General features: G+C 43.9%; 1 protein-coding gene and 1 long non-coding RNA gene across 2 annotated transcripts in view; one reads left to right on the top strand and one right to left on the bottom strand.

The window, feature by feature from the left end:
• slc45a2 (solute carrier family 45 member 2) overlaps positions 1-21724 on the top strand; it is a 55777-nt gene that overhangs the window by 12915 nt on the left and 21138 nt on the right. The window contains exon 3 of the mRNA XM_063210123.1: positions 10763-11124. Within this exon, the coding sequence (XP_063066193.1) occupies positions 10763-11124 (362 nt within the window). The remainder of the gene's footprint in view (positions 1-10762; positions 11125-21724) is intronic.
• LOC134458035 (uncharacterized) lies at positions 13849-14791 on the bottom strand. Its single transcript, XR_010036520.1, has 3 exons — positions 14691-14791; positions 14534-14603; positions 13849-14442 (listed from the first exon to the last, which is right to left on the bottom strand). It is a non-coding gene; the product is annotated as an uncharacterized LOC134458035 (long non-coding RNA).

Genomic DNA, 21724 nt, shown 5'->3' with positions numbered 1-21724 from the left:
GGGTGGTGTGAGCGCCGAGGCAAGCCATGCTAATCCCGCATCCACCCAGTCATGTGATGTGGTCATGAGCTGCAGCTGAGCACGCCGGAAAGGACACATGACTAACTTACGTTCCCTTTTGCCGTCTCTCCACCACCACCACCATCCATCGTGTGTGTGTGTGTGTGTGTGTGTGTGTGTGTGTGTGTGTGTGTGTGTGTGTGTGTGTGTGTGTGTGTGTGTGTGTGTGTGTGTGTGTGTGTGCGCCTCTGTGTGTGTGTGTGTGTGTGTGTGTGTGTGTGTGTGTGTGTGTGTGTGCCTCTGTGTGTGTGCGCCTCTGTGTGTGTGTGCCTCTGTGTGTGTGTGCGCCTCTGTGTGTGTGTGCCTCTGTGTGTGTGCGTGCGTGTGTGTGTGTGTGTGTGCGCCTCTGTGTGTGTGTGTGTGTGCGCCTCTGTGTGTGTGTGTGTGTGTGTGTGTGTGTGTGTGTGTGTGTGTGTGTGTGTGTGTGTGTGTGTGTGTGTGTGTGTGTGAGAGAGACTGTGTGTGTGTGTGTGACTGTGTGTGCGCTCATGCTACAGTGCACCCCCAGGCCCCATTCCCTCATGACCTTGTGCCCCTGCTGTTCTCTTCTGTCCTCGGAGGCACCTTGCATGTGAATTCTAGGAATTCCAGTCAGTATGTGCACTCAGTATGAACACGGGTGCAGATCCCGAGGGACCATAGAGAGTACATAATACAGTACCTACCTATAGTATAATCAAGTCAAGTCAAGTCAAGTTTTATTGTCAATTTCTTTACATGCACTGGTCATACAAAGAATTTGAAATTGCGTTTCTTGCTCTCCCATGCAGACATAGACTAATCTAGGTAAGGATATAGACAGTATAGACATAGACAGAACTCATACATGGACATAAGACAGTATGGACATAGACATTGCTCATACAGACATTTAAAGTGCAAGACTGGACAACAGAAGACTTGTAGAGAACATACATTAAGAGGAGGTATTTAGTGCCCGAGGGGTGACATTTCAACAAGGAGACACTTGGCTTCAAGTCTGCCATAGGAATGAATGGGATTTATTTCGCCCTTCTCTTTCGGGTTTAGGGGCCCACTTCCGGGACTACACTCCAGAGAGTCCCGTTCTCTTCTACAGTCTATGTGAGGGACACCTTCTTTCTCCAGAACGTGACCCCTCCCCCTCAATAAAAACACCCTAAATTCAGATTTGAACAAATGTTTTCAGACATGATATTCCCCCTCCAATATCTTGACATCGGATCTGCACTAATGTGTTCATCTAATTACCTCCACCAAGGAGGTTATGTGATCGCCTGAGTTCGTGTGTTGGTTTGTTTGCGTGCCGATTTGTTTGCAGGTGCTTGTTCTCTTGTTGCTGCTACAGTATTTCACGGCCTGCAACAAGGTCTGAACTTCCTTGGCGGAGGTCTGCACTCTCCGAGTTAATTTCTAGTTCTGAAATGCCTTTACATTTGGAGAATGTGAAATGATACAAATGTTCTGGAGGCTCACGTAGGCCTGCATACAGTATCTCATTTTATATGCATGAAGACTTGACTTTGTGATGGTGTGACCATAACTAGGGTTGTGAAGACTTCACTTTGTGATGGTGTGACCATAACTAGGGTTGTGAAGACTTCACTTTGTGATGGTGTGACCATAACTAGGGTTGTGGAGACTTCACTTTGTGATGGTGTGACCATAACTAGGGTTGTGGAGACTTCACTTTGTGATGGTGTGACCATAACTAGGGTTGTGGAGACTTCACTTTGTGATGGTGTGACCATAACTAGGGTTGTGGAGACTTCACTTTGTGATGGTGTGACCATAACTAGGGTTGTGGATGTGCACTTCACTTTGTGATGGTGTGACCATAACTAGGGTTGTGAAGACTTCACTTTGTGATGGTGTGACCATAACTAGGGTTGAGGAGACTTCACTTTGTGATGGTGTGACCATAACTAGGGTTGTGGAGACTTCACTTTGTGATGGTGTGACCATAACTAGGGTTGTGGAGACTTCACTTTGTGATGGTGTGACCATAACTAGGGTTGTGGATGTGCACTTCACTTTGTGATGGTGTGACCATAACTAGGGTTGTGAAGACTTCACTTTGTGATGGTGTGACCATAACTAGGGTTGTGGATGTGCACTTCACTTTGTGATGGTGTGACCATAACTAGGGTTGTGAAGACTTCACTTTGTGATGGTGTGACCATAACTAGGGTTGTGAAGACTTCACTTTGTGATGGTGTGACCATAACTAGGGTTGTGAAGACTTCACTTTGTGATGGTGTGACCATAACTAGGGTTGTGGAGACTTGACTTTGTGATGGTGTGACCATAACTAGGGTTGTGAAGACTTGACTTTGTGATGGTGTGACCATAACTAGGGTTGTGAAGACTTGACTTTGTGATGGTGTGACCATAACTAGGGTTGTGAAGACTTGACTTTGTGATGGTGTGACCATAACTAGGGTTGTGAAGACTTCACTTTGTGATGGTGTGACCATAACTAGGGTTGTGAAGACTTCACTTTGTGATGGTGTGACCATAACTAGGGTTGTGGAGACTTCACTTTGTGATGGTGTGACCATAACTAGGGTTGTGAAGACTTCACTTTGTGATGGTGTGACCATAACTAGGGTTGTGGAGACTTCACTTTGTGATGGTGTGACCATAACTAGGGTTGTGAAGACTTCACTTTGTGATGGTGTGACCATAACTAGGGTTGTGGAGACTTCACTTTGTGATGGTGTGACCATAACTAGGGTTGTGGAGACTTCACTTTGTGATGGTGTGACCATAACTAGGGTTGTGGAGACTTCACTTTGTGATGGTGTGACCATAACTAGGGTTGTGGAGACTTCACTTTGTGATGGTGTGACCATAACTAGGGTTGTGGAGACTTCACTTTGTGATGGTGTGACCATAACTAGGGTTGTGGATGTGCTCTTCACTTTGTGATGGTGTGACCATAACTAGGGTTGTGAAGACTTCACTTTGTGATGGTGTGACCATAACTAGGGTTGTGGAGACTTGACTTTGTGATGGTGTGACCATAACTAGGGTTGTGGAGACTTGACTTTGTGATGGTGTGACCATAACTAGGGTTGTGGATGTGCACTTCACTTTGTGATGGTGTGACCATAACTAGGGTTGTGAAGACTTCACTTTGTGATGGTGTGACCATAACTAGAGTTGGGAAGACTTCACTTTGTGATGGTGTGACCATAACTAGGGTTGTGAAGACTTCACTTTGTGATGGTGTGACCATAACTAGGGTTGTGGAGACTTCACTTTGTGATGGTGTGACCATAACTAGGGTTGTGGAGACTTCACTTTGTGATGGTGTGACCATAACTAGGGTTGTGGAGACTTCACTTTGTGATGGTGTGACCATAACTAGGGTTGTGGATGTGCTCTTCACTTTGTGATGGTGTGACCATAACTAGGGTTGTGGAGACTTCACTTTGTGATGGTGTGACCATAACTAGGGTTGTGGAGACTTCACTTTGTGATGGTGTGACCATAACTAGGGTTGTGGAGACTTCACTTTGTGATGGTGTGACCATAACTAGGGTTGTGGAGACTTCACTTTGTGATGGTGTGACCATAACTAGGGTTGTGGATGTGCACTTCACTTTGTGATGGTGTGACCATAACTAGGGTTGTGAAGACTTCACTTTGTGATGGTGTGACCATAACTAGGGTTGTGAAGACTTCACTTTGTGATGGTGTGACCATAACTAGGGTTGTGGAGACTTCACTTTGTGATGGTGTGACCATAACTAGGGTTGTGAAGACTTCACTTTGTGATGGTGTGACCATAACTAGGGTTGTGAAGACTTGACTTTGTGATGGTGTGACCATAACTAGGGTTGTGAAGACTTCACTTTGTGATGGTGTGACCATAACTAGGGTTGTGAAGACTTCACTTTGTGATGGTGTGACCATAACTAGGGTTGTGAAGACTTCACTTTGTGATGGTGTGACCATAACTAGAGTTGGGAAGACTTCACTTTGTGATGGTGTGACCATAACTAGGGTTGTGAAGACTTCACTTTGTGATGGTGTGACCATAACTAGGGTTGTGGAGACTTCACTTTGTGATGGTGTGACCATAACTAGGGTTGTGGAGACTTCACTTTGTGATGGTGTGACCATAACTAGGGTTGTGGAGACTTCACTTTGTGATGGTGTGACCATAACTAGGGTTGTGGATGTGCACTTCACTTTGTGATGGTGTGACCATAACTAGGGTTGTGGAGACTTCACTTTGTGATGGTGTGTGACCATAACTAGGGTTGTGGAGACTTCACTTTGTGATGGTGTGACCATAACTAGGGTTGTGGAGACTTCACTTTGTGATGGTGTGACCATAACTAGGGTTGTGGAGACTTCACTTTGTGATGGTGTGACCATAACTAGGGTTGTGGATGTGCACTTGACTTTGTGATGGTGTGACCATAACTAGGGTTGTGAAGACTTCACTTTGTGATGGTGTGACCATAACTAGGGTTGTGAAGACTTCACTTTGTGATGGTGTGACCATAACTAGGGTTGTGGAGACTTGACTTTGTGATGGTGTGACCATAACTAGGGTTGTGAAGACTTGACTTTGTGATGGTGTGACCATAACTAGGGTTGTGAAGACTTGACTTTGTGATGGTGTGACCATAACTAGGGTTGTGAAGACTTCACTTTGTGATGGTGTGACCATAACTAGGGTTGTGGAGACTTCACTTTGTGATGGTGTGACCATAACTAGGGTTGTGAAGACTTCACTTTGTGATGGTGTGACCATAACTAGGGTTGTGGAGACTTCACTTTGTGATGGTGTGACCATAACTAGGGTTGTGAAGACTTCACTTTGTGATGGTGTGACCATAACTAGGGTTGTGGAGACTTCACTTTGTGATGGTGTGACCATAACTAGGGTTGTGGAGACTTCACTTTGTGATGGTGTGACCATAACTAGGGTTGTGGATGTGCTCTGACTGCTATGACACTGAGCCCAGCTATTTGGTGTAGTGGTTACCCACTACTACACTAATGCCCCCTCCTGTTATCCTTGGGGTCTATTTGACCCCTTTCAATGTTTAACACCTGAAAAATACATGAAATACATATATCTTCTGCCTCATCTTTGATGACTTTTCCTAAATAGATGGGATGAATGTGAAAAAAGTGAAATTTCAGCAAAAATGTTTTCCCTAAGTGCTGTACACATTTAGGTTACATCCGTGTTCCTTGGGGTCAATTTGACCCCAATTGTTTCAAGTGTATAAAACGAATGTAATTAACAAATACATGTTAAAATCTGTTTAGATAATGTGAAATACATGAAAATAAGCCATTCAGACATGTTTCTTCTGAATATTTTGCTTTTGTTTGGGCCCTGATAACTAAAAATACTAATGACATGGGGGAGGCCTAAAAGTTATTCCCGGCAACATTTTGAACATTGGTGGCTAAAACAGCATTGACATTTTGACAAAATACACCAACTGAAACTTGTTGTACCCAAGGCACCATCATGGCACCCACCACAGCAACACCCCTACCCCCCCAGCCCCCTTCCCTTCCCCCTGTACCCTGGGAGCTACTATCTACTACACCAGTGGTTCCCAACCTATGGGTCGGGACCCAACTTATGGGTCGCCAAAGATCCACAGGGGGTCGCGGAGCCCTCTTGATCTTAAGGGGTTTCATTTGAAATATATAGAGCCCATGTTGAATAAATGACATAGCATTTAACTAATAAATGCATAGAAGCAGCAAATTGTAAGCGCTACATTAAACATTTATTCTATATTTGACCAAAGACGAATTGAGGAATAAAATGACTAAAATTAGTTTCCCCAGGAATCAGAGGGCATCTTGTGACTCTGTCTCGTGCGCTCGCTCGCGTGGTTGGGTCACCAAAGCTTACAATAGTAAAAACTTGGGTCCCTGAAGAAAAAGGTTGGGAACCACTGTACTACACTAATAACTTAAAGACCTTTTTTTTAAAAAAAACTAACCCTACTTAGCATCTGCACTTGTTTTTGTTTTCACTGTGTGTTTCCTGTGCACTTTGTTTCTACTATTGATGCCGGCTATGATTATGTCCTTGATTGTAAGTCACTTTGGTTAAAAATGCGTCTGCCAAATGTAGAGTAATGTAATGGTCTGAGCACACGTTTGGAAGTCATCTACATGTTCCCTCTAAGATTCTGTTTACATGTACATCATGGATATTTTGTGTAAACGCAGCCGCATGGGCCTTTTGCTTACAGGGGTTTTAGATTTGTATAGTAGATTTTTTTTTTAAACGGCCTGGAGTTAACTGAAGTGGAGATGTCTAAAACGCAACTGTCACAATGGTGTTTTTTTTATCCACATGCTGTGTTGATATGTACTGTAAATGGATAAAAAAACTATCTTTAAAAAAAATCTGCATATGTGTGATCAAGGCCCAAGTCAAGGAAATGTGTGTCATCATGAACAGTCAACACACTAAATGTTGCATCATGCTCATAATTCATTAAACAAACTAACTATACATTAATAATGCTGGCTAATCTATTTCCAAAGTATCTAATTTGTTCAAGAAAGTTTTTAATTACATCTCTATTTGAGGATTCTGTTTCTTGCTGATGTTGTTTGTATTTGCATTGTTTTATTTACTTGAGCTGTATTCGGTTTATTCATTTGTTCAGAAAGAAAGCAGCAGCAAAGTGATAATATTTGTTTTCACTTCCTTTTAAATCTCCACTTCATCTTCATGTGTTTGTGCTGCAAGTTTGTGGTATGCCAGGGGGGGGACTTTTTCATTCCAGGGGCCACTTCAAATTCCTCCAAGGGCCGTAGCATATACACAAAGCAGGATTTCCCCCTGCACTTTAGGCCTATAAGCTATTGAAGGCAGACACCTTTTGAAACAGACCCCACCTTCTCTAGGTCCCCTGAAAATAACTTAATTGTATTGCAAATGTCATTTCTATCATTCCTTTGCAAAATACGCCATACTTCATGTGAAGCTGCGTAACATTAAAATGATATCGCTGTTCGGATGCAACGGCCTCAAACCCGTAAACGGCCCTCGCGTCATACAGTAGGTTGTTTCCCCAGCCCTGCTGTATGCCATACTGTATGTACAGTATCGCTTGGGAATTGCTTCATTTTTACACTGTGATGGACTATGTCTGGCTACAGTGCATGTGAGAACATAGAATCTATGGATACAATGGACACTGTATCACAAAACCCTATCCATACATGCTGTCATACAAAGACATAACAAAGAAATAATGTTACTGTCTTCATTATGTCATACAGTAGGCCTACCTCATGCTGTTTAACTGTATCTAAATGTACCAGTAGGACACATTGCGCCTGCATAAAAGGGGGTTGGGGGCGGGGGCGACTTAATGGGGTTTTCCCACTGCTGCATTGTTTAATTAATGCACAGAACAGCTATGAGCATATTGTGTATTTTATCAAGGCAATACCCCCTGTGATTGTGAATGTGGCGCGCAGCATGTCGGCACACACAACATATCGGCACAAGGTGTTGTTTTTTTCTGTGTGTTTATAGGCAGTAAAAAAAAACTATGTTAACATGCAAGTAAAATGCACAGCCAATTATTTTCTTATCTTCCAAGCCAAGCCAAGAGAGTGGCAAAGCAGAAATGTTGAACTACTACAGCTGCAGTCCAATCTATTTGGCTTTCACAAACACATTTACTATAATTCAGCAGACCCCCCCCCCCCCTCAAAAAAGCAAAAACAAACTTTGTTTTGAATAGTTGCCTTCTACAGGAGTTTAACTCCATTAAAATTGCCCTGGTGTTTCGTTTTCGTTATCATGCCGACTGATGAACCGCCTCCCAGAGTGCTTTATCTGCTTTCCTTATTTCCTCATTACTGTGTATAGGCCTACTGTAAGTTATTGGAGCGGTTCCCAAACTATTTCAGCGGCGACCCCCTTAAAAATATTTTCGTGACCCGTTGACAAGTTACGGCCTGCTCCCATATGTCCGGCCGTTTAATGTTCATCAACACGACGCACCTCCCTGTGTTGACGGAATGCTTTTTGTCATTGCACATGCAGGGACGTGGCACAGAGTAAACTGAACGGGAATATCTCTTTCTGTCTTTCTATAGGTGTATATTGATTAGGCAAGCTAACTAGCGATAGTAGGCTAACATCAAAGTCTGCCCTTACCTTACTGTGGACACATGTTTACTTCACACATTTCATAGCACATAGTTTTGATTGTCATCAAAAATGTACATAATCCTTTGAACCTAGGCACAAAGACCTTGCACTTCATTTGTTGTAGTCTATGAATCTTACAATAAAATGTATGATAAACCATCATAAAACTACTTGTTAGCAGCCAAAAACATAGCCGTTGGTGTCATGGGAATTCCTCCTGTACTTGTCATTTATTGGATACGCACTACGATTGCCGAGAGTAATTTGCATAACTTTGAAGGGAGCTCAACTTTTTGACGTGCGTCAACTGTGAAAGCCGCAATCCCAGCAGCCTTTATGAGGACATCGCCCCATCCCATTGAAAATGAATTGAAAGCGTTTGCGTCAACGCAGTCGCCGGAAAAATGAGAACCGGCCCATAGGGTCATGTTCAAAATGTGTGACAAATACATAAAACACAAAGTTCCAATGTATTGGTCCACACAAGGCCGTAAATTCAAAGGCACACAACCAGTCTCTCAACAACACTCATTGAGTGTGGTGTGTATGGTGTGTATGGTGTGTATGGTGTGTATGGTGTGTATGGTGTGGAAGTGTTGGTGTGCTGTCTATTTCCAAGATGCACTCCCTGACACTTTGACACAGGGACCAAAGACTGGCTGGGGCAATTTCGCCATAGACCAGCGCCTCCATACTCATCTACGTGTAAATTGTGGGCCAGTCGTTACAGTAACAAGAAAAACAAAAGCATCTGCCCCAAAGGACTGTCGGCCCACTGGGAAAATGCCCTATAGGCCCGATGACCAGTTCAGCCTAGCTGTCATGTCAGCAGCTAGATGTCAGCTGCACGCACGCCAGATCTGACCTCTCTCCCAGGTTATAGTAGGTTATATCAGTGGTCTCCAATTACCACAAACCACAAATGGGACTGAGTGCCAAACAAATCGCCAAACGCTTTGGATACAGATTACACACATACATGTTTTCATTTGGTCCAACCTCATAGCGGGCCAAAGGTTTGCCATGCCCGCAGGCCGCCATTTGGAGAACACTGCGTTATGTCATCCAGCTGGCAGGTGCCTCACAGTCGGAGAGTGTCAATGAAAAGAAGGAGCTGGAGCTCAATGCAGCCAGGAAAGCCACCTGGGGGGGGACAAGGGGGCCAGCTGACCCAGGGAGACAGGGGGCCCAAAATTGGGTTTTCATGACATTGTATGTAATGGTTGGGGGGGCCCTTTCAGATTACTTTTTTTTCCTGGGCACAGAAAAAGCTGTCAGTGGCCCTGACTTCAGCTTACAGGTTTTTTTTTTATTATTTGGTGCAAACAAAGTGACTGACGTTTCAAGGTTGTTAGCACATAATAGCATCCAAACATTAGTCACTCTCTTCCAGGTCTTTGTGTTCTGCTGCTGCAATCAGAGCATTCACCTCAAACGCCACATGCTGGAACATGAGTCATATCGCTGTACTGTTGTGCTGTGTAGTGCCAACCTTTCTTTGTCTTGCATACCCCCCTAAGATTTTTTTTGTCATGCCGTGAGTTGCGCCCTAACTAAGTCATGCTCTGTATCTTGTCTTCTGCTACATACCTTTGTGATTATTACATTTTTCCATATAGCTCGCAGTGTGCTTACCTACCCCTTGTGTGAGCCCTATCTCACGCCTTTCGTAAAGTCTTCACGAAAAAAATAGAGTAATTTTCGTGGTGCATTCACGTTATTACCCGCCTTTCGTAAAGTCTTCACGAAAATAATAGATTAATTTTCACGCTGCCTATTCACTTGAATTGCCCCACTGCTGCTATGGTTATCCAAATGTCTGCAGGGGCGGGGAGGGGGTGCTGACAGAACAGTGCTGATACACTCGGGACTCACTAATTCGACGCCCTTTCGGTACTTACGCCTTATGTCCCCTAAACCTAAACCTAAACCTAAACCTAACCCTAACCTTAACCCTACTTAACCCTAAACCTAACCCTAACCTTAACCCTAACCTTAACCCTAACCTTGACCCTAAACCTAACCCTAAATTGCTTGTTTGAAATGTTTGATTACCATGTGACGGTAGGCTACCGAAAGGGCATCAAACTAGTGGGTCGCTAGGCAACAGTCGGGCAATTCAAGTGAATAGGCAGCGTGAAAATTAATCTATTATTTTCGTGAAGACTTTACGAAAGGCGTGAGATACGGTTGCTCGTGTTCAGTGATGGGCAACCCGGAATCATTAGCTTACAATCCAGTGCCACATATTAAAAAATGACCCGATTTCAACCTTGTTCAGTCTAGTAGTGAGACATACTCTTTAGAACTTCTCCTTTCTCCTGTCGCCATGTTGACAGCAAGGCCCTGATTCAAGGAAAATTTTTAAAAACAGGTAATTTTAACTATTGAATCCAGGCTGCCGATCTCTGCGCCTGGCACCAATGACGTCTATTTGAAATAGATATATGGCCTACAGAGGCCAGTGCCTGGTACACAAGCGCCTGGTTGGGGATCACTGATGTCCTGTAGAGCGTCATCCTGATTGCATTCCTCTCTGACCCCTCTCCCCAGGTCTCGGGGGAGCCTTCGGATACCTGATTGGCGCCATGGACTGGGGCCACTCGTCGCTGGGCGCCCTGCTGGGCTCGGAGTACCAGGTCATCTTCTTCTTCTCGGCGCTGACGTGGGGCATCTTCCTGATAGTGCATCTGTTCAGCATTCCCGAGAGGCCCCTGGGCAGGTGGGGGGACTCGGACGCCCAGGGCCCTGCCGGCGCCCTCCCTCTGCTGGGCAGCAACACCCCGGGCTACGGGGCGCTCTCCAAGGACCCCATGCCCCTCACGGTGCCCGCCCCGGAGATCAGGCCACGCTCCTTCTCGGCGCTGAGCGAAGCCAACGCCGTGACGCCCAGCGCCAAGCAGCCAAACAAGGAGGTGAGTTACACACACACACACACACACACGCACGCACACACACACAGACACACACACACACACACCCATGCGCACAAACACGCAGCACGCACACACACATGCACGCACACACACATCCACGCTCACACACATCCACGCTCACACACGTACTCACACATGCACCAAACCCCCTGCAACCATGGTGGTGATGGCAAAGGGTCTTGGGTCACTCATGTATCCTTACTGCGTACACACAACATGCCATAATACATACAACAAGTGAATTTGGATTGTATTTTGTCATTGTACTGTCACACCATTTGGCGTAGATAGCGGCTGTGTCAGGGGGGTCTTGAGACACACCCACATTCCAATGCACTTCTATGGGTCCCCTTCACTTTATTGAAAAGAAAAGTGAAAACTCAGTCTTCTTTCTTTGCACGAGGCAAACCCCACAGAAAAATCGAAAGACTAATTAACATTAGGTTCACTGACGTGTGCAGCAGTATAGGCCTGCATTCACAGTTGGAACAACTCACATAAATCAAAACAAAGACTGATAAATAATTGGTTTGTTGAGCAGTGCAAGCTGCATACACCATTGTCATTCTCCAGCTTGGTTGCTATGGTTATCAAATTACCTTGCAATTTTTTTATAGTCTGTTGAAAGCAATGTCATAGCGCAAGGCACGCTCACATAGCCTAATATTCTCTAGGCATTTATTTCCATCAGAATTATTCAAACAGGACCAGGGGTTGGCAACCTAGGACTCGCCAGCCAGATATGGCTCTTAAAATGGCTGTATATGGCTCGCGCACATCTAGCTAGCTTTTCTTAACATGATAACTTAAGTAATGAATAATCATGCCGAAGTTTCAGAGTAACACATGACAGAAACCACAGTGTCTTTCTTTGGTTTTAGTGAACGCACACCGTGTGAGGAGCGCACGGCGGTAATAGTAAACTTTATGAAAAAACAATGAGAAAACAATTGTCGTCGCACACTCAGAACTTCATGCAGTACATTTAATGAGACCAACGTTTTGGCTTACGCCTTCATCAAGGTCGAAAGGTTGATCTCATTAAATGTACTGCATGAAGTTCTTCTGAGTGTGCGACGACAATTGTTTTCTCATAAAGAAACCACAGTGTCAAAACAAAAGTTTGAAATGTAAAAGATTCTCGCGCATCAGTCCGCCCACTGTTGTCCCCCCTGCCCCTGTCTCATACAACCATCAAGAGATCAAAACAGAGTGAGTATTTTCCCACCAGCACACACATGCTGATAAGTAGATCAAATATTAAATGAATAAACAAACAAACCAACTGGCAGATCAAGAACAGATATTGTGCACGCAAACAGATCAAAATGAACACGCACATGCACGCACGCATGCACGCACACGCGCGCACACACACACACACACACACACACACACACACACACACACACACACACACACACACACACACACACACACACACACACACACACACACACACACACTGTTGGTATTTCTCTCCCCCTTCTGATTTCTCTCTTTCCCTCATCAAGCCTCACTTCACTTGTGTTTCTTCATCTCATGCAGAATGCCCTCTACTTCCCAGATGTCCCCTTGGCTATTTGGTTTTTGTTAGGCCTATGTTTGGCTTTTGTAATGGTTTGAAGAGGGCGTAAGTGAAGCACTGCATACTTATCAGGCAGTCATAGGTGAGCGGTTAGGGCGTCAGACTTGCATCCCAGAGGTTGCCGGTTCGACTCCCGACCCGCCAGGTTGGTGGGGGGAGTAATCAACCAGTGCTCTCCTCCATCCTCCTCCATGACTGAGGTACCCTGAGCATGGTACCGTCCCACCGCACTGCTCCCCATGGGGCGCCACTGAGGGCTGCCCCCTTGCACGGGTGAGGCATAAATGCAATTTCGTTGTGTGCAGTGTGCAGTGTTCACTTGTGTGCTGTGGAGTGCTGTGTCACAATGACAATGGGAGTTGGAGTTTCCCAATGGGCTTTCACTTCACTTTCACTTATCAGTGTTGGGAAGGTAAATGTATTCCCCTACAGATTACAGAATTCATGATTGGAAATGCAGTTTGTAAATATAATACATTATGTTACGCAATGTGAATAACATAATCTGAATACTGTGGATTTATCTATTGTTACTGCTTTTTACAGACATGGCTCGCATTGAACTGACAAATTTTTGCCCATGCACTGCTGTCTCTGGGTCCTTTGAATGATTGCTGCCGTCAACATTAGTGTGGCATTTCGATATAATCTTTTATTCGTGTTCTGTCTGTGTTTCTGACAATGCATGGAATGACCAAAATCAGTGGATATCTTAACATACTGTACCAAACAGGAAAGTACCTCCATGTCTGTAATCTGCTTATTTTAGCATAGTAGCTCTATTGTGTTTGCCACCTAATGAAACAGTAACTGTAATGGAATGCAGCTACTCTATTTGCACTCAGATTTCTGTAATCTGGGTGGGTGTAATCAGTTACTACCAATGAGTTAGATATATGGAGAGTGGATGTTCAATTCAAAAGGGAAGCAAAAGCCAGGGGCGGGACATAAGACAATTTTTAGATGGAACAAATAAGTAGAGTGCCATTTCCATTTCATCTATGGGTGTGTAACCGAGTGGAGGTTCACTGACCATCTGATTAAATATATTCTTAAGTGACTACGCCAGTCTCGTTAGGGCGAGACAACCCAGGTGTTATACAATCAACTTCCCCGACAGGTTCTAGATGATCGATGAGGACACAGCTGTTGACACATATACTTTTCTTTATTTTCTATTTTCTTTTCTCAATCAATGCTTTAAATGCGCACTTTCAAAAGGACAGGTGTGGATTGATAACGCAGTTTCACAAACTGTAACATCAGTTTACATCACAGGCTGCATAGTTGAATTAGGTAGACATCAGTGTCAGGCTGAGACAGCCAATATATTATGAAAAAGACGCACTCCGCTACATTGTGAAAGATAAAAGTACAGCAAATCAAAAGTAACGCAAATCAAACCAAAAGATGAAAAAGTGACTTTAAATACACAGCAAACCAATATAAACAGGTACCACGGCACACAAACGTATTCACAATGTAACCGTGCGTAAAGTTAGCCAATCAGAGGCCACTAATGTTCCACCAGGGAAGTTACCATATCAGCCAGCACGACCACTTTCACAAACCCTACAACCTGCCTTACCGAAGAGCTCGCATTACATTGGATTATAAAAACAAACAAAAACACATGGGAAAAACGGTGGTGTCCCCCACCCCCAATGGAATAGCCTACCCCACGACGCGCTGTTGAACGCGTCTCCGACCTAGAGATGACAAGGGGCAGCATTAAGAGGGATCTACCACACCGTTACTTAACAGCGTTACATTAAAACTATTAGATACTTGCCAGCTTACCTGAGGGCGCAACAGAGCGGGTTTAGGGATTCCGGCACGTATCCCCGTTGTAGCCAGACCCAACGGGATGCTAAGACAAAGGAGCACCAATTAACATTCAGAGTAAAATGAAATGCTGACTGGCAAAGTTACGCACACGTCAACAAGGAGAGCCTACCTCTACCCAGGCCTACAGATCAGGTGTAAACGACGGTCAGGGGGTTCTTACACCACCCCACAGCAGCAACACCTTAACGACAGGTAGCACTAGTGAGCCCAGGTGAGTCCAGACCTGGCGTCTCGCTTTTAAAACTATTTACGGAAATTTATACTCTTAATGACCTGCCCTCGTCCAATTGTACTTCCGCTGGGTCCCAGTGCCCGCCCTGCTGGCCCACAGGCAAGTAATGTAAATTTTGGGTAAAACTTTATCTCTCTATGGAACAGGTGACAGGTCCAACCTGTCACAGGTGACTTGAAACAGTGTATACATTCTTTCCAAGTCTACTTTGTTTTATTCGAAAGGCAGTTTCCTGTCTGTTTCAAACAATCAAAATATTTTTTGTCTACTCTACAAGTTGTGTAAATGGTTATGTTGTCTACAGGTTGTGTAAATGGTTATGTTGTCTACAGGTTGTGTAAATGGTTATGTTGTCTACAGGTTGTGTAAATGGTTATGTTGTCTACAGGTTGTGTAAATGGTTATGTTGTCTACAGGTTGTGTAAATGGTTATGTTGTCTACAGGTTGTGTAAATGGTTATGTTGTCTACAGGTTGTGTAAATGGTTATGTTGTCTACAGGTTGTGTAAATGGTTATGTTGTCTACAGTGGTTTGAAGAGGCTGTAAATCAACCACTTATTGTGGCGGAGCTTTTCTTGCTGACGATGCATTCATTAGGCGCTCTGCGTAAATTCACACTTTTGTGGAGTGGCCCACTAATTTGAAGATCCAAATAATCACTCAGATGTAACCCCTGAAAAGAAACAAAGAGAGCAAAAGAACCCTCAAACAAACAACGCAAAGCAGACAAGCACATAATGATAATTGTAGTGAAAATACTTCTCATCAGCATGGCAATGTGTGCTGAATAATGATGCATATATTTGGCTCAAATTGAAACAGAAGATGTGAAAGTCCATCTGCCTCAAACAGGATTTTTTGCTCACACTTTTTGCAATTATTTTTATGTGATGTTTCGGACCCATCAGACATTTAAAATGTTTTTTTTAAAAAGAAGATGATGAAGAAGAAGAAGGAAAGTACAAAAAAAAAAAACGCTGGTTGAGGCTGACTTTCTCATTTATTTTTTTATGCTATTGTGGTTGTGTGGGCTTTAACCTGTAGGCTATCAAGAATCAAATTGAAATTAAACAATGCCGCAGACCCCTTATTTCACATGCACAGAAAAGATTTTCAGTTTTTGTTTGAATTAGAATGGCTGTCTGAGAGGTTGAGTTATTATATAGTTCTCTGGGTGTTTTTCTGTCCTCCTCTCCGTCCACTGTCTGGCCCTTATCTCTCTCTGGCTGCCTGTGTGCTTGCCTCGCCTCTCTCCATCAGCTTTCCATTCAGGGGTTGACAGTCAACTGTCTTTCCCTCAATCATTAAATTCAACTTCAAAACAAAGACACCTACTTCACTGCGTTTTTCATCAGCCCGTCTGTGTTAAATAAAAGACACGGACAATACCCTGGATTTTCAACGTCTGATCCTTTTCATCTCCTGCAACCATTGTAGGTGGAAACAGGACTGAGCTGGGACCAAAAAAATCGTGGACATTTGCTTTGAATTGTCGGCCAGTCTGGAAGAAAATACAAAATACCCAAAAGAATCAGCCTCTGATAACTGCCCTGTATGCCGGATTACCGGTCCATACCAGGTGTAGGTGGAACCCTGAATAACTACTCCCATGGTTCCAAGGCACATTTGGGTTTCACAGAGCCGTCTATTAAGAGAGTTACGTCACTCCCTTAGACCTCACTGGTCCAATCTTTTCACTGCAATGGCGGCCTTCATGGAGCCTCACAGAGCGTTTTACATGTAAATCACCATTGACTTTAGTTCCAATAGAAGTAGTCACTTAGAGGTGGCCGTACAACACAGAAAATGTGGTAAAGGTAAATGTAGGCCTAATTCGTTTGTACATAATCTTTTTGTTTAGTATGTAATGATTCTGTGTTAGTCTCCAGCAAAGAGAAAGTTGCTGTTTAGAAATATTTTAATCTACCCGTACGTGAATCACATCACCAACCGACTTCCTGGTCCCCTGTTTACACAACTCTCCTATTAGACGTTTCAGGTGAAACGTCAGCTTGAAGCTAAAAAAACTATCGCCCATCACAATTCCTCCTAGTCAACCTCAGTAGCTGATATATGTGATATATAGTACATACAGTGTATGTTATCTACACTCACCGCCCTTTACTGGGTTTGAGCCCCTTTTGCCTTCAGGGGTACATTTCTGGAAAAAGTAGTTGTTAGCCAGTTAGCAACTTGGGTATTTGTCAATGGGAAATTGCATTTCAACCAACAAAGTAGCTAACATAGATATCAACTGGTTTCGAGAAATGCACCCCAGAACTGTCATAACTGCCTGCAGCAATACTCAGGTAGGCCGTGGTCGTGCAAAACCTCACTGACTCATAAACTTTAATACAGCATTGCAACATCATCCCCACACCACAGATTTTCTTCAACTAACACATTACAAGCATTCTGACTACCAGATATATAAAGCATGCACAGTAGGGGCTGTGTATTCAGATGTTGCCCATGCTCAGCGAGGCTGATATAGGTCTGAGATTACCCTCACATGTTTTGACTTCACACCCGAGCTCTTCCTCGGATCTGTCATGTGATGTTGATGTGGCACTATTTGTAATTAATATGATGTCGGGTTATGTGCACAGCTTTGCTCCTTCTATCTCAGTGGTTCCCAACCTTTTTCTTAAGGGACCCATGTTTTTACTATTGTAAGCTTTGGTGACCCAACCACGCGAGCGCCCGCACGAGAGGGAGTCACAAGATGCCCTCCGTTTCCTGCGAAAACTTATTTTAGTTATTTTATTCCTCAATTCGTCTTTGGTCAAATATAGAATAAATGTTTAATGTAGCACTTACAATTTGTTGCGTCTATGCATTTATTAGTTAAATGCTTTGTCTTTTATTCAACATGGGCTATATAGGCCTATATTTAAAACGAAACCCCTTAAAATCAAGAGGGCTCCGCGACCCCCTGTGGATCTTTGGCGACCCATAAGGGGGGTCCCGACCCATAGGTTGGGAACCACTGGTCTATCTAATGGGACAGAGTGACCACATGCTGTACATCACCACATGTCCAATGATCAGTGGGACATAATCTAGGCATTCAAAGTGTTTCACAGCATTACATTACATTACATTTTACAGATGCTTTCATCTTAACCCATGGATGCCTAAAGCACCTACAAAGAAGGCTGCTGAATGCCTAAGCCCCTTTTAAGAAAAGTTGCCCTCAGCCTATAAAAACAAAATATCTCAGCCTCTGAATCGCTTAAAAACATGCAATATGTTGCATTTAAACGCTAAGACCCTCATCTTGCATTAGAATGTGTTCATTCAGCTGTTACATACCAAGATTTTTATTAAAATTGTTTATAATCTCATGTGCCTGAATGTTGCGTCATGCAGCTCCAGGCGCCAGGGCCAATGTTGCGCAACGCAACATCCAGCATCAATGGGTTAAGTAAAAGTGGCACGATACAATGGCGCTGGGCTTGACTGTGGTGATCTGCCATACAGGACATTTTCCCGGTGGAACGACAGTCTTCATAGGGGTCGATATTTTTTCCCTCACAGACTGGCCCACACTACAAATGAGTCCATCGGCCCTTTAATATAGGCAGCAGACTGAGCTATTCATAATAGAGTAGAAAAAGCAGGGGGGCTGTGTGAGGGCCTTGTCTATGCCAAAAATGCCTAGGCTGTTTTTCGATCCCAGTCCAGCCCAGCAGAGGCAGTAACATACTACTGTACAGTACACAGCAAATGCAGAAGTTCAAAGATCTCTGCGCAGCTTTGCAGGAGTGTAGGCCTGAGCGAACATGATGACGCACGGGGCACAGGCGAAATGTGTTGTGCAAATGCTTTTATCCAAAGCAACATGTAAAGGGGGTAGGTAGGGTGGGATGGGGGGCATACACAGCAACATACACAGTGTGAGTGGGGAGAGGTACAGAATACGGTAATATATACTGTACACTCTACTGTAGTAAGACAGGATGCAGCATTCAGTAAGAGCCACGCGTGTCCTTGACTACATCCTGTTTGCTCCTTGAAAAGTGCAGGCAATCTCCACTAGTCCAGATAAAAGAGAAAGTCAGCTTCAACTGCAGGATGTTCTGCACCCACTTATTTTGTTTTTTCTGTGATATTTCGAGCAGAAAATAACTGGTTGAAGTGTTCTTATTCTCTTTTTTATCTGGTCATTTCCTTGTCCTGCTCCAAAGTCAGATGTTTGAATGTGCGGACTTTAACCTACTCTTTGAATCTCCAGTAGTCACTCAACACATTAAGGCCTTAAGAAGCCTCAAGGAAGTTATATGATGCGCACATGCCGTAGATTGTATTTGTTTATTCAATTTGAATTGAAATGTTATCCATTTGTTGATCTTCTGTTGATCTTCTGTTTATGTAGTTTATGTTTACTAGTATTATCTTATGTTTCATCCGTATTTTACATATTACTAATCTGTAAATTGTCAAGTGTTCTGAGACCAAGGCTGTAGATAAATTCAAATGGAATTGGATTGAAAAAATAAATGGCTCCTACCATAGATGCCCCATCCCTCCCCCATCTAGTTTATGGCCCTGGGCACATAACCTGATTTTAGTAACTTTCTCGGTTAAGTGCTAAATAAATTCCTCCTTCTCAAGGCCCTTCGTAGGGCTCCCTAGCGACCCCCGGGGGCTGTAGAGTACCAGTTGATAAACACTTCTCTAATACGTCCCATCTGAATGCACTCCCCATACCATACCACACCATACCATATAATTGTCCCTTGCTCTTCAACTCCATGTTTGTTTTTGGCTTATACGAGAAAGAAATCACATCCTGTGACAATACTGCAATATCCTAAACTAATTTTGTGATGGTCACCTTGAGAGATGTTGTCCATTCCTACGGGCCACTATTGATCCCTACAGTTGAATAGTGAGCAGGATGTCAGTCAGCAGCAGGGACGCCAACAAAAGGATATAAGAAAGGGTGAGCCGTCCCGGGCAAAGGGTGAAGGGGGCCCTAGAAATGGCTGTCTTTCAGATGACTTTGTCCCGGGCCCAGCCGAAGCTGTCAGCGGCCCCGGTCAGTAGTACCAGAGGGACATGGATGAGTTAGCGTGTTGTGTGATGTGGCTCATCTTTTTTTCAGGAGATTGACAGCGTGTGTGTGTGTGTGTGTGTGTATGTGTGTGGGCACAGCACAGCACAGCGCAGGGAGCCTCTCATGGCCTCCACAGTTATTGCTCCCCCCCACTGGTCCGCCTACTGCTCTCCCCTACAGGCCGATTGCCTGCTGTATTTGCAGACTTACTTGGCAGTCAATAGATGAGGAGATTAGAGTCACCTATGAGATGCGGAGGGGTCGTGTTTGCTTAGTGTTCAGGTGTGTTTGTGTGTGTGTGTGTGCGTGTGCGTGTGTGTGTGTTTGTGTGTGTGTGTGTGTGTGCGTGCGTGTGTGTGTGTGTGTGTGTGTGTTTGTGTGCGTGTGTGTGTGTGTGTGTGTGTGTGTGTGTGTGTGTGTGTGTGTGTGTGTGTGTGTGTGTGTGTGTGTGTATGTGTGTGTATGTGTATTTATGTGTGTATGTGTTTATTAGTATGGTCACATATTCTTGTATATTTGTGTTAAAGCATATAATTGATGCAATTATGATAGATGGATTGATGATGGAAGTATACTGAAATCAGGGCCACCGCTAGACAGAAGCAGAGTGTTCAGGGCACCAACCGGTGCTTGGGACACCAACCACTTTTCCTCCAAAATTGGGGCCTCTTAAATTGAGATTGTCTATTGTCATTAAAAAATATATTGAATTACATTACAAAACATATATTAATGAGTAGATTATTATTATTATCAGGGTTCTAAATTAGCACCAGCCAACCGGCCAAATGCTGGTGAAATTTAAGTTTGGCAGGTAGAAAATACCAACTAGCCACTTTCACCCATTAGTGAGTGTGTCTAGTAATATTAACATCTACTAGCCATTTTGGTTAATTTAATTTAGAGCCCTGATCAGTATTATTATTTAATTATGAGGGGGGCTCCTGATCAGTTATGGTAAGGGCATCCAAAACCTTCGCAACAGCCCTGACTGAAATCTATGAACTATTGGATAACAGTCATACTATTACTTGCATGAGTTAAATGCTGACGTCAGATTCGGAGCACTTAATTATCATTCCGTGCGATAACACAGCAACCTGGCAGCTGAAATTGACTTCTTCTCCAATGTTTTATAGTTTTGAATTAAAAAGGCTGGCACATGAACACACACCCATGCACGCACATACGCTCACACACACACACAAACGCACACGCATGCAAATGCACGCACACGCACACGCACACGCACACGCACACGCACACGCACACGCACACGCACACACACAAACTTTTTTCTGTCAGAAATCCCCTTTTTGCAGACCGTAGATGTTAAAAAGGCCTCAATGGGCTTTTTCTGACATGCGCTGCTGTAAAGGCCCCTAACAGCGCACTAAAATACCCAGTATCTATGCAAATTGAATTGGCTCTAAATTGAAATCGAAATGTCTTTACAGGCACAGAGACAGTCATAAATAAAAAGCTGTGTCGCCTATCCATCTCAGCCCAGCGCTTGTATAAAAAAAAAGAGGAGAGAGTATAGCCACAGGTTTTTGGGGCCGGATGCATGATAAAATGTTTCCCCATACAGCTTTGCATGAAAGCATGCTTTGCATACACATGCAAACGACACCTTTAGAGCAAGTGTGCTACGATGATATATTTGGCCTTGGGACATTTTTCATTCATGACAGGCTGTGTGCGTGCGTGCGTGCGTGCGTGCGTGCGTGTGCTGGGCCGCTGACAGCTTTGACTGGGCCTGGGACAAAACCATCTGAAAGGCCCCCCTTCTCAATTCACACAAAGCAATACATATACATGTATAATACCTGTAGGGATGTAATACAA

Source organism: Engraulis encrasicolus, chromosome 11 (assembly GCF_034702125.1).
Source record: "Engraulis encrasicolus isolate BLACKSEA-1 chromosome 11, IST_EnEncr_1.0, whole genome shotgun sequence".
Taxonomy (NCBI): domain Eukaryota; kingdom Metazoa; phylum Chordata; class Actinopteri; order Clupeiformes; family Engraulidae; genus Engraulis; species Engraulis encrasicolus.
Note: the sequence above shows the minus strand (reverse complement) of the source record. Positions and strands in the feature narration are given on the sequence as shown.